Below are 14,091 nucleotides of genomic sequence, written 5' to 3' on the forward strand. Positions count from 1 at the left end.
CAGCTTGTCGAGACTATTCGGTTACCTCTACTAATAATAGTTGGCTTAGAATGGACATATTGGTCCTTTTTTCAGTCTATAGTATTCGCAGCATTCTCCTCCAACAACACATCTCGAATGCCTATATCTGATCGTCATCTTTTGACCCTCACTTGCTCCCAAACAAAGCACCCTGAACGTCATCGCCTAGCGGCGAAATAAAATTCAGATCCTTCAAAATATGAAACGCTGATTTACGTGGTACAAAAACTTAATATGATCAGGATCCGCTAAACTTAATATATATTATTAGGTAGGTCCCAAAAAAGTGTTATAAGTGTACAGACCATGAAGACAAGGTACATACCTCTAACGAAAGTATAAATTGCATTCTATTAACTAAACTACGCATTTGTCTCTTTCTATGAGATGACTAGCTAATTTATTTTTATAAATGACTTAACGATAACGATTTAATTAAAATTACAGGAAGAATATTATTCCTACAAATACACAGACGTAACACAACATTTTTCAAATTAAAGGTATAATTTATATTCCCTTCTCAATATAATACCGCTTGTTAAGCTGTTGATGGAAATGTCAGCTAGGTTTCAATTCGCTCTTGAAACTTAAATACACAATACAACAGTTTCATAACTTTGTATAGCTGGCGTAATTTCCGCCGAGACGGCTATTTTGTCCTCAACATAGCTGCTTTTAGCGAACTTTTGTACGATATTTTTAATCTAGTTGAGTAGATTCGTTTGTATGCTGAAATTTGGAAGGTTTTTCTAGCTGATATAATGTTACATTTATTGCACTGGCCTAGTGATTTCAGCGTGCGACTCCCTGAGTTCGTAGGATTGTTCTCCAGTTGTGCACTAATGGTATTTCGATCTACGTGTGTATTCAACGTTCATTTCTTCGAACGGTGAAAGAAGAAATATCGTGAGGAAACAGACATGGTTAAGACCCAACAAAAAGTCGATAGCGTGTGTCAGGCACAGAAATCACGATACGGACACAGATATCTGAGGCACAGACCAAGAAGGATAAGGCACCACTGGTTATTTTTTAAATGTTAAATTTTCCGTTTAGACCTTTCCCACAGCACAACATACAGTTGATCAACCGTGTTTAAAACATGAATATATATGTTAATTTTTAAGTGTTAATTTCATAGAATTACATTACACTGCAATAATAGAAGATTCAAATAGTAGCTTTACAAAATTATAAAATATCCACACTATATAAACAACAAAACATAAATCACACACTTGTTTAAGTGATTCACTCAGAACACCAAATCAAATCAATAGTTTGAAACCACCATTTTAACGATACAACTAAGAAAAACTTACCATTAACAGATCCACAGTCACAGCAGACCTGGTTCCCTGGCATGGACCTTACAGCCCTGATGATAGACCTCTGCAGATCCAGGAAAGAATGACCCGTGTCGTTACTCTCTCCCCCTTGTTGATGGAATGCCCTCATGAGGGCTCCTTCCTTGCAATTCACAAGTACTGAAGTCCAAGCATGTTGTTCGTTCTCATCATCCGCTTGGAAGTGATAGGTGCGGCTACCTGCAATTGTTTTATGAGTATTTTTCATACGCAAATTTATAAATATTATACGTTAAAGAATACAGTAACATGCTAAAAAATAGTAAAAAGGACAACCAGCGGAGACAATTTGAAAAAGAAATATCTATTTGTTAAAATATGACAATAACATATTAACACATGCAATTCCTATAACGCTTTTTTCAATAGATCGCTAAAATGATTATATTTTTGAATTATATTTAATTTATGTATGTATTAATAAGCTGCGTATCTTTTTATGTGCTATTTTCATTAAAATGCGCAAATTCTGTTTACGTGGTAATTGAAGTACAATTTTTAATATAAATATAATTATATTTCTTAAATTAGAATATTAATTATCTATGGTTTTTACAGATGTTTATTTAGTTTTGTTTGTTAGTCTGTGGAAAATACACTAGTTTTGTGTGTCTATGTATGTGTCAGTCATTTGCAAACTCTAAATATTGTTTTTAAAATAAATATTATTGCAACACAGAGTTTAACTCCCTTATATATTTATTTAAATATGTATTTAGAGTGTATATTCACGGATGCTCGGCGGACCCATTTAACTGCTTTAATACAAAAAAGCCCCTCATGAGTTGTGTGCTGCGTTGCAGGCTACTCGATTGTGAGAGATTTTCACGAATCTGATAAGCGCTGCGCTACAAAAGTTCTTATGTTTACACACATGGATATCCTCTCTATAACAGATCTGATATTTTTGTATAGATGATGTTTAATAGCAAAAATAAATAAATTATTTCAAACCTCTTAAATTTCACTTAAATGAAGTCCCAGCTCCTTTGTTACAGCATAACGATCTATTATCCTTACTCCCCTAAAGTACTTACATGAGACTAGATCGAAAGCCCTCTTGTCCTCCGCCGCTACTTTAATCTGGCACAATAATAGGTTCACTCTGGCCGGGATCTTGTTCTCGTCCGCGTGAAAAATATCCAAGTAGCCTTCAGCTGTGACTCGGCATCGTCTCTTCTGCCAAACCCGCCTTACTTTGCCTTCAGATTTTTTTAGAAGATATCCGCTACGTGTGACTCCATGCTGCTTATCGCCTTGGAGTTGGTGGAGAGAATAGCCACCGACAGTTGACGCGACCTAAAAGTATACAGCCTTTAAATGATCACTTCCAACACAATTAGTTTTTGCGCATTTGTATCTTGCGATATTTTTTCGTAGTATTTATGTTTAATAAAGCAGTGTTGGCCTAGTGGCCTATATTATGTAAGGTTGTTGAGGATATAGAGATCTAATGTTAAAATGTGTTACTAGATGGCGTTAATAAGCATATTTGAGCGTGATAAACTGATTACGCTTAATTTTGTATCGATACAATTACATGGAAATAGTGGTGGGTGTAGCCAGTCGCTCTTAAGATTGATTCATCTTATTTATTATTAGAATAATTTTGATTTTGAATAGTGTTGGCCGAGTTGCTTTAGCGTGCGACGCTCATCCCTGAGGTCGTAGGTTCGATCCCCGGCTGTGCACCAATGGATTTTCTTTCTATGTGCGCATTTAACATTAGCTCGAACGGTGAATGAAAATATCGAGAGACCGTGCCTTAGACCCAAAATGACGACGGCTTGCGTCAGGCACAGAAGGCTGATCACCTACTTGCCTATTAGTTTAACAAATGATCATGAAACATATACAGAAATCTGAGGCCAAGACCTAAAAAGGTTGTAGCTCCATTGATTTATTTTATTTTTATTTATGTTTAATATAAGAACCCAATTGACCTTTATACTCAAAGTTCCGTGGTTAATATAAACACAGAGGCGTATGTCATATCAAAATGCATTAATCACCGAACAGTTAAAAGTTTAAAAACAACGACCGCACAATACGATAAGGCATATGGAATGCAATAAAATTAAATGCTTTAAAGAAAAACGTAATTTGCAATGACGCATTCGTGGAAGTACGAGGTGAGGTGTATAATACCGATGTAATAATACTGGTCAGATAAAATTCCGACTTTAACGTTTTGGAACACCTCATATTAAAATAATTTTATTAATAAAAATATAATATAAGTCAGTGGCTCTCATTTTTAGGTCTGGGCCTTAGATTTCTGTATCTGTTTCATGATCATTTGTCAATGTACTAGGCAAGTACCATCAGCCTCCTGTGCCTGACACACGCCATCGACTTTTTGGGTCTATGGCAAGCCGGTTTCCTCACGAAATTCTCCTTAATGATATGAATTAAATGCGCACATAAAAGCCCATTGGCGCACAGCCAGGGATCGAACCAACAATCTCAGGGATGAGAGTCTCACGCTGAAGCCACTGGTCCAACACTGCTCACACTATAATAGATAACGAAAATTATTTTATACCTTCAACGATTAGGTCAAAATCAATAATAAAGACAGAAACGTTTCTGCGTTTGTTTCATTGTTAATATTCCAACAGACAAGTCGTCGATTATGAACGCGATGGCAGAAAAACTATTGTTACCTCTCTATCCTGTGGAGCGGCGGCCCTCAGCATATTTCGTAATTCAAGAAGCCTCCTCCTCTCGTCGTCTTGTTGCTGTCTTATCTTCTGCAGTTGCACGCTTAGATCGGCAACGTACACTCCAAAATGCTCAATAGTTTTCAGTCCATCTTGAAAATAGTTCGTCTGGGCGTGGTAATATTCTACGAGGTGTTGTAACAACTCTATCCCTTTTTTCGTCTTAATCTCGTTGAATTTTATCAGATACTGAAACAAAAATATTTGTTACAATAATCGAAGCTACCCCCTGAAGTAACTCCTAACAAATTCGACTTAAGGTCCTTCATGAAAAGAGCGTACGTATAAGCTCTCTAGCATTGATAGTGTGTATGAGCCGGTAACACTTAACATCAGGTCAGCGTCCTGCCTTTTTGTTTCACCCTGTTCTATTAAAAAAAAACCAAGCCAGCATTAATTGGAAACAATCCCCAATTTTAACTTATAACATATGAAGCCTAATTCAGGCCATAAACTGTCTTAATAATCACATGAACTTTATTCTGACGGTGAACGGTCACTTGGTAAAGTGTAAAAAGTTTGCCCTTCCGTACATTATGACGCACGCGCATAGCTCCCAATTCGCTTTTTGCTTGTGCAATATTAATAATATACGACCTTGCTCAGACGTCTCGACTTTATTTGTATATTTATTTGGCATGGTTGAAACATCAACAAATATGTTTGCGGAGACGTCATCCGTCAGAGTCAGTTAAGTCGCGTAAGCTCGCTGACAATTCATTTCGAGAACTGATTTTGCAACAATTCACTCTTAAAGGATCTTGTCAGACAAGCAAATTCAAGTTAGGGTCATGACAGCACGGCCCTGCGCCGCGCAAGGCCGGTCATTAACCTGCCGCCATTGTGGCTCACGCTAAACCTTTCTTTTAAACACTAAAAAACTCAATAACTTTATTTTTTCCATAGTCAATTGTTACCTACAAGATAAAACTGTCGTCAACACCATGCAAACCATAAGTCAAAAGACCTATCACCTTCCACTTCTACTTGCAATGTTTAAATGGAACATCGTAAACGTCCAGCACTGATGATACGCTTAATAGAAATAAACTCGGAATCCGATACAATAGTATAAACGAAATTATGGATTACATAATTTATTCGCGCATAGACTCGTCTATTTTTAACTGAATAGAAATCAATAAACCAGACAGCCTGATAGAAGGCGACACTCTTATTTTGGATTAAAGTTTAAACATTGAAATGCCGCTACGACATAGTGCTTTATTTAGTAGAAGGTTTTGTACGCAATAATATAATATATATACTCAAGATAGAGCTAAAGCCACTTGGAACTCTTTACTGTTAAAGAAAGTTATATATAAGTATGTATTTTCGTTCGTTTCTATAATATTTGTGAACAGACATATCTTTGAATGGTATCAAAACTAAGTATCTAAAGCGATTATAATTTTTAAAACATAATTTAAATTTGCAATAAAGAAAGTTTTAAGCTACAAAACTTTTCGTATGAAATAAATAATACTTATTGTTCCGTGATACACATATGAAAATGATATGTGGTAGAAATGGCATTAAGCTATATAACAATGGTCATTAAAGTCCATAATAATAATAAATAAGCTCCTGTCAGAAACACTAGCGCTATGCCAGATGCATTTGCCATAGCATTAATTTGTTATACGCATATCGAAATAATATAAAAGACAAATGCTGCGTAACGTGAAACGTATTTTGCCTAATCAACAAAAACTTTAAATACAACAACAAGCCAAATTCGTATTATTCCTTTTCTAAACAATATCTTTAAACAGCTTGTGTTAGCAAAGTTTATAATATTTGCTAGATTTTCCTTTCAGCCTTTAATGGGTGACGTGTGACTACTAGGATTTAAGTTTGTACTGTATTTGTTACCAATGTTATTTCCATAGAAACAGTAAGCTAACCACAGTAACAAACTTTATAACAAAATATAACAAGTCTTTTAATGTTTTAAAATCTTGCACATTTAACGGCTGCCGCCATAGCAATGACCTCCATAATCATCGTAACACAATCCTCAAACAATTTAAATAAATCGCGTTCAGACTTTGTTGGCATATAACGGTACTCCACACAATATCACTTGCTCGGTCACAGGGGTATGATGTAGCGTTTTATAAAGTACTAAGTGTTGCACTCTCACAGAAACTTATTTCTGAGTTCAGAAGGGGTCTGATAAAAGAATTTTAATGCCGGTCTTCTTACACTCTTCTCGGAAGAATTTTGAGCCGGTGGTAGCAAATAAGTTTGTGTTGACTATTTAGTATCATGTAGTATTATGCCTGACTCATGAATTCATGGAACGAATTATTAATAATATATATTAAGATAATTTCGCTAAAGAATATTTGTAAAAACTATTTTGTAGATAAATTTTTGCACAAGAACTAGGAGTTTAAAAAATTAGATACGCAACGTCGCTCGCGGTACTAATTATTTTGGATACAAATATGACTTACCGATATCACCATCAAAATCTTTTTCTTGGAGAAATACCGATTAAACTATTACTCTTTTGGTATTTATAATATTATACACAAAAGGAAATCGCGATTTCTTCAAATACTTAAAATTATTAACTAAAAAAACATTGTGTAAAATTTCAACAGAATACCGTCGCCGGATATCAAAAGAAAGTAGAAAATATAATCAATACAAACAAATGTCAATTATGTAACATATCAAACACCTTTCACGCGGCTTTCGAGAGCTTATGATACATAATTAGATAATACGCATTAAGATTTTATCAATATTATTGAAGCGTTTAATTTGCATACAATTACCATAAGGGGAAATTTCCAATGACGTGCTAACGATATGGTAAAAATATAGATTATAAGCGCTGCTCAGTAATCATTTTTGTTAACAATTTGTACATTATTCAAATAATTTAGCGGATCCATAATTCATGTCATAATTCCAAAAAATCGTACTGAAAACAATAATTCATATATTCACGATATCAATCAAATATAAGGCCTTTTTTCTTCATCTGGATGTTAATTTTAGCTAACCTAGCTTTATAGCTAGGTTCGATTCATTCGAAACTATCTATCGTTATCGTAATAGCGAACTATCTCTTACATTTGTCAAATCCTATTATTATTACCTAAAGCACAATTTGCCGCGTATCAAGTCTATATGGCACGAGCGGCTAGTTATATTATTTCCGAACCAATTCGACTTTGGATCTATCAAGTGATACTTTAAAATGCCGTTAATGAATTCGCGAGCGCCAGTGTAACGATGACCTGTCAATAAATGTTCCCCAATGTTCTATAAAAAATACTATCTAACGTCAACACATTATTTTATGCAACCGTAACGAAACACCGAAAATCATAAAGCACCGTTCCCAAGTTGAATTAATAGTGCCATTGTAAGGTCGGTCATTCACACAATAGGCATATCTTATATCTATGTGATATATAACTGTTAACGTCTTAGTACATAAACAAGTGGCAAATAGTATTATTTGACTTTGATAATGTTATCGGTTGAAATTGGATAATTTTAGCTTTTACGAATAAATATACTTTGGTTGGTCTAATAGACATATTTCACTTTTGTATTAAGACTTCAATGGAATTTTTCAAAACAGCATAAAACTATTGGAATTTGAATGGGATTCAAGCCGATTCTGTTGAAGGTTTTTATTAAGTGTGCGTGTGTTTAACACTTGTAGTAATTACACTAAAAAACAGCATGATGGCGGTAATGGCAGGAAGACTGTATTGCCCTAACATGGGTCATTGCAATGGACAGTATGTGCCCTTTTTAATTTTAAGATAATATACTGATTTATGACAATATTGTAACTAATACAATAATAACCATATGGACTTATGATTGTATGTTTGAACAAATAAATAATAATGCTTATTACTAATACTACTTAACTGTACTTAATTTTACTACCATAAAGCTATCTTTGGAAAAACAAAAAAACAGCTAACTTAGCTGTGATAAGTTTCAGGTTGCACCAATTGTATAAACATTAGACGTAGTATTGTCTTTTGTTAACATAGCTTTTACACATTAAGAAAAACACTTTTTGAACGGATTGAAGGTATGTATTATTATTAAAAACTTATAATTATTTATATAATTCTAAATTTTAATTTATTTCCGACGTTTCGCGTGCTTTTCAGCGTGTTTCTGTATTTATTGCCCCGAAGTTGATTTCGACTAAATACAGATAACACAACTTTCTCAGCAGCTGTGATGCTTTTGACATTTAACACCTTTTGTCTTCAGTCACCGTGCGTGACTACGTAAATAATCATTATGTAAATAATTATAAGTTTTTAATAATAATACATAGCTTTAATCCGTTCAAAACGTGTTTTTCTTATCATTAGACGTATAGCTCTAAATGTACAACTTTTGTAAATTTTAATAAATGAAATCGAATATTAATAACCACAAAGTCGTTACGAAATGCACATTAATATTACCGTATAAAATATCAATTAAGCAAGATTTTACTAACGCTCGTGGCAATTCCATTGCCCTCTCGAGTCAGATTCGGAACCACAAATTGCACTTACAATTAATTACATGGCTAACGCCGGCCCGAGCCAAAACTAATTCTAGACTGGGATTTTTTCTTCATTACACTTGACTATAAAATTGTTTGTAAAATGTTTAAAATATATTTTAGTTGTTATTTAGACAAATCAATGTATGCTTACAGGTGATTAGACTTTTAATGTTAAATATGAATATAAATGATGTTTTAACTACCTTACTTAAATTTCAAACTACAAAAACTAAACACACTAAAAAAGCGTAATTACCAAGGTACCTTTTATCTACAATGACAGTCGAAACCGTGGTTAAACTACTAACAAAGCTATTCTGCTAACAATTAACTACCAGAGTACTGAGTACCTTAATTGCACTTTGTTCATTATTGTCACGATATGACAGAATAAAAATACATTTTTTATTAGCACAGAATTATATAAAAGTGAATAAAAAATATATGATTGGCATATAATTGTTAAACTAAGGACCATTTTATTATTAAAACAATAACATATCTTAACAAATATTATACTAGGCGCATTATGAAAAATTACTCCGAAAACAGCTTTCTATTATAAACCAATTTCCATGAGAATTCAATGTGGTCTGAATTAAACGATAAAATGTAATTAACGAATATATTTAAACACATCACGGTTTAATAGGTATTGGTAGTGAATTCCCATAACGACGGCACGAGGCAGATACATTTACGTTCATTAATTTTAATTTTACACGCCATCACCCCTTATTCACTTTTTAATCCCGACTAATTACAAAATATTTTTAGGTTATATTCATTACCAATGCACAGATTAAAAATATACGATAAAATCAAAACGAATCTTTCAAACTTTTACCTCACACATTTGCAGTTGAAATAATCTCCTTTCCTTTTCCATCTCATCAGCAATTTCTGCCGGCGTCACCTCACTACGAATTAGACCGGCTTCCTTAGCTTGTGACTTTTTCTCCTTTTCAATTTTTAGGTACTTCGACTCGTAGTCTTTGGATGCTTTGTCGAACGGCCTTTTGAGGTCACCCTTCACACCTCGTAGGTCACCCTTCAAAAGGCTGTCTATGGGAAACATGACTATGTTGTTTATATTCTGCATCTGTGAACATAAGAACATTGGTAAGACAGAGCTTCGTATATAATGTTAGGTAAAAAATTGGAAATATATAATAGAATAACCCCAAATTGCACTATTAAACAGGAGGCAATCTATCAAAAATATTTATCTTTCTAAAATAGTCGTCGCAGCCTACAATAACTTAAATAAGACCTTTCTGTCTTCTAACGGGTTCCTTTAGGAAAGTACAAAGATGCTTAAGTGTAGTGTGTGTGTATGCGCAGTTTTGTGATCCTTATTTTATTAATATTAGCAAAAATAAATGTGTTCTTCTGATTTTGTCTGTCTAATTTATAAGGAATGATTCAACATCTTGCTATATTAACCTATATAAGTTGAGCGGAAAAACATAACATAATCAAACAATCAAACAGTACTGTTTATCATCTATTGTTTCGCTAGAATCTCTATTACAACATTATATCAATGCGTCTAGTTGTGGATACTAACGCAACAAAATACTTGTTTATTATTTCATCACTTCGTATCTCAAATGCACACAAAGTTACACAAAAGTATTGAAACCAAAACGAATTCTCTACAAAACCGCTCAAAAGATTACAGATATAGAATAGTTCAGCTCCCCGATGTATTGCACAACTCAACTAGAATTCCGCTAGTGTCGGCACGGTAAAGCTCAGCCTCTGGGATTGCTTCATATCGTTTTGATAGACTATTTACTTGTAAATGCACCGCCCGCATCTAAAGTACCAAACGGCAATGAGAATTTATAGCCGAGGTACACTTGTATGCAACGAGTTTAGTTGGCAATGACCTGTAAAGATACGTGAATTCAATTGCATAGAGGTATTGAGGTATGGAGTGCTTCACTCGCGGTGTATGAATAAAATCCAACTAGTTCAAGTGCAATGTTATATGAGATATATATGCATTCGAAGAAAAAACATCACAGCATATTTTTTATTATTTATTTCTACGAGAAAAATGTATATTCGGGTAAATCTTGTTATATTAAATGAATGATATACGGGTATTAAACGATTAAAGGAAAGCTTAGTTTAAGTTTTTTATTGCAACACTTGCCCAATATTTGCGTGCTCAAAACACAAGCATATAATTGTTCTAAAATTATTACTTTCAATCGTGTTCAGTATTATTAATTAAAAACTGGTAAGAGAACCTTAGTTTTACTTTCAAGTACGGATTAACAGTGTTCATTTAAGTAGAATGTCTATAGAAAGCCATCGAAAAATCATTGAAGCGAACACATCGATTACCAGGGGCCGGAGGGACAGTGTTTGACATGAAACCTTTCCTGGATAGTTCGCCAACCCTAATTTCTAACTACGATGTGTTATAATATGTCTAATTATACGGTGAAATGGACTAAAATTATACGCAATACTAACTTAGATGTTTATAACCCTTTATTGCTGTGCCTACAACGGATAATAAGTCATTTAATTATCTTAATTACTATATCCCGACGTTTCGCGTGGTTACAGTTGCATGGTCACAGGTGGTCTATTACAGTGTTAGTCAGTGCGTTATAAATCAGAAAAGGGTTCTGTGTGTTTTGTGTTTAAATGAATACAAAAAGTATTTTATATTTTTAGGTTCTGTTTCACAATGTAAGGATAAGTTCTAGATAAGCTCTAAATAAGCTGTTTATTACTTATTGGTAGGTTAAACAGTATTGTTGCGTTTCACGACTGTGAGAATAACGAATTCGTCACATAAAGTCTGTCATAAGTTATGAGTCCGATGAAGCGCGAAGTTTTTATTCGGAACTTTTATCTTCCAAATAATTTATGTGTTGCATAGCTATTTGGTACTTTATCCATACATTGAAACAGCCCTTAGTGTATGATGATTTTGACTCGACTTACTGCACTGCATCAGGTTGGTATAATACCTACTTCAAGCGTTAAACCGCCCGGAAGTGTCACAAAAATAAAAAGTTTCAATACAAAAGATGGCCTTTCTTACTACAAACTAATCTAAGTAAACAAAACTAAAAACCATGAAATCAGAACGTACGATTAATTCGTTACAGTAATGATGAAATCTTTTTTATTGACCATTTGATATTTACTGTGAAAAATAAAAGGTTTCGTGTTTCTTCATATAAAATAGACAATAACGTTGTGGCAGTATATACTATAGAAGATGGATTCGATATGGAGGCTCTTCATAACTCACAATAGACAATAGAACATCGCATTTCTTTGTCTCATCCCGGAGATATAATAAAATCTTTTATTTTCTCAAGTTCACTAGTACAAAGTATGGTTATAGCTGTACATGGAGATGCAATGTCTACAATACTTTTTCTTTACAACTATGATGTAAGATATTAATAATTTGCTAAGAAATGTTGATGAAGAAAATAAGTTTTTTCATAACATTTTTTAGAAAATTATGTTTTTGCTCTACATGGAAAAGAATAGTGATTCTAATATAAAATTAGTTTATACTGAAGTTATTAAACAATTATTGTCTCTACTAACTTTAGCTTTTGATAAGTCCCAATGATTTGATATTTTATTCTCCATATGTTCTATATGGGTCTTATATGGGTACCTATCTATGTACTATGAAGAAATTATTTAAGGATATATCCCTCACATTAAAACTTATCATATAATCAAAAGACGAGTCTAATCGCCAAGAATGACTTCTGTAAGTCAAATAGAATACGTTTTTGACTTACTGGAGTCATATTTAGGGCTGACTAATTCTTACTCTAAATGTCACCTGTTGACCTGTATTATCTATATTGTCTTCATTTCACTTACTCTAAAAGCTACTAAAACTCAACGATCAAAAGGAAGTTACAAACCGGAAGTTGGCAACGGCGAGCACGGTTACTTATCCGTTACACGACATTACCGGCTTATCTTAAGGGAAACGCGATAATGCCATAATAATAAAATACAAAGGGAAATTCTTAAATAAATGAACTAGAGTTATTTAAAGGCACCATTTTTGCCTACACCGCTAATAGCTTAGTATTAAGACAGGCGTATAAGAGTACAATTCTCAGGAACTACTCATTTCGGTCGATAGGCACCAAAGCCTAGGCTAAACGGTACAGTTATGTATCCGTGTGGACCGGAGACCAAAAGATGTTAATTGCGCGTTATCAATTTCCTTCTATGTCGTATGGCCCGCCCCCTAGAATTCTCCCCAGGGGCCCGTTAAGAGGGTTTAAAACAGTTTCAGGCACTTTATACTCGCCTTTAAAAACAAAAAATAATCACAAAATGTAATTAACATATGTATTTAGAAAAAAATACAGTTAACTTGATCGTAATTGAAATTGTTTCATAACGAAGGCGCCATTCATAAAACACTTTTTCTCACAGAGTATACAATAATAACAATGATAACAGATAATTGTAATTAAGAGCACGTGCGTAAAGCATATTGTGTGTAAATCAAACGTCTGCTTTTCATTTGTTTTACTTCCCTTGATCGTGAATTACCTAATACCTAATTGACCTATTTTAACTCAAAACTGAATTCTCAAAACCTTTACTGGACAGCTATAAACGGCAGTTTACGAAGCCCATATGTTGTGCGTTGTCGTATGTCCTAGGGAATCTCTACAGGTAGCTGATTCCACAGTTCATAAAAAAGCCTAGTGAAGCTAACTATGAAAGACCAGCGATTGAGGACTATCCTAATCCACTTTGGTATCCAAAATTGACGAAACTAGTGTTAGGTAATTCTACTTTTGGCCCGCAATTGACCAATATTATTAGAATTCAAGGTATTCATGAAACATTTGAAAATATGGACTAATACCTTGTTAAACCAAAATCGTCAAACATATTTATATGAAATTGAATAAGCCTCACTTTTAACGACAGGTTTTAGGACCGCTAGAAATATTATCTGAGCTCTGTAAAACTTAACACATTTAATTGTACTAGAATGTTCACATCTATATAGAATATGATTAGAAGAAGTGACAGCTATAGAAGAAAAAAATATATATACAACACCTTTGTCACAAAGAAAAGTGTTCCAATTCTACAAGCTAATACTTTATCAAAAATAAAGCGATTGCACGTTTTGTGTGTTTTTGTTCAGGAAATAATATATTACATTGTTATAGATAACTTCGTTTATCGCTTCGACTGGTACTTTAGTACCTACTATGTACTTTAGTAGTTAGCATATGACGTTCTTTATAAACCAGGAGCTTCTAGATTAAACTACTTAGCGATTATCATTAGCCCATAATAGACAAAATATCGAAGACGTAATAAAACCGATATTTAAGGACAAAGGATGCTGCCGTGTCAAGGGCAGGGCGAGGATTCTGCGCACTACCTTACA

General features: G+C 33.7%; 1 protein-coding gene across 3 annotated transcripts in view; it reads right to left on the bottom strand.

Moving 5' to 3' along the window:
* LOC123716082 (arfGAP with SH3 domain, ANK repeat and PH domain-containing protein) overlaps positions 1–14,091 on the bottom strand; it is a 43,041-nt gene that overhangs the window by 12,504 nt on the left and 16,446 nt on the right. For all 3 annotated transcript variants that reach the window (XM_045671624.1, XM_045671623.1, XM_045671622.1), the window contains 4 exons: positions 9,511–9,765; positions 4,058–4,303; positions 2,429–2,690; positions 1,347–1,571 (listed from right to left, as the gene is read on the bottom strand). In XM_045671624.1, the coding sequence (XP_045527580.1) occupies positions 1,347–1,571; positions 2,429–2,690; positions 4,058–4,303; positions 9,511–9,765 (988 nt within the window). The remainder of the gene's footprint in view (positions 1–1,346; positions 1,572–2,428; positions 2,691–4,057; positions 4,304–9,510; positions 9,766–14,091) is intronic.

Source organism: Pieris brassicae, chromosome 11 (genome assembly GCF_905147105.1).
Source record: "Pieris brassicae chromosome 11, ilPieBrab1.1, whole genome shotgun sequence".
NCBI lineage: Eukaryota > Metazoa > Arthropoda > Insecta > Lepidoptera > Pieridae > Pieris > Pieris brassicae.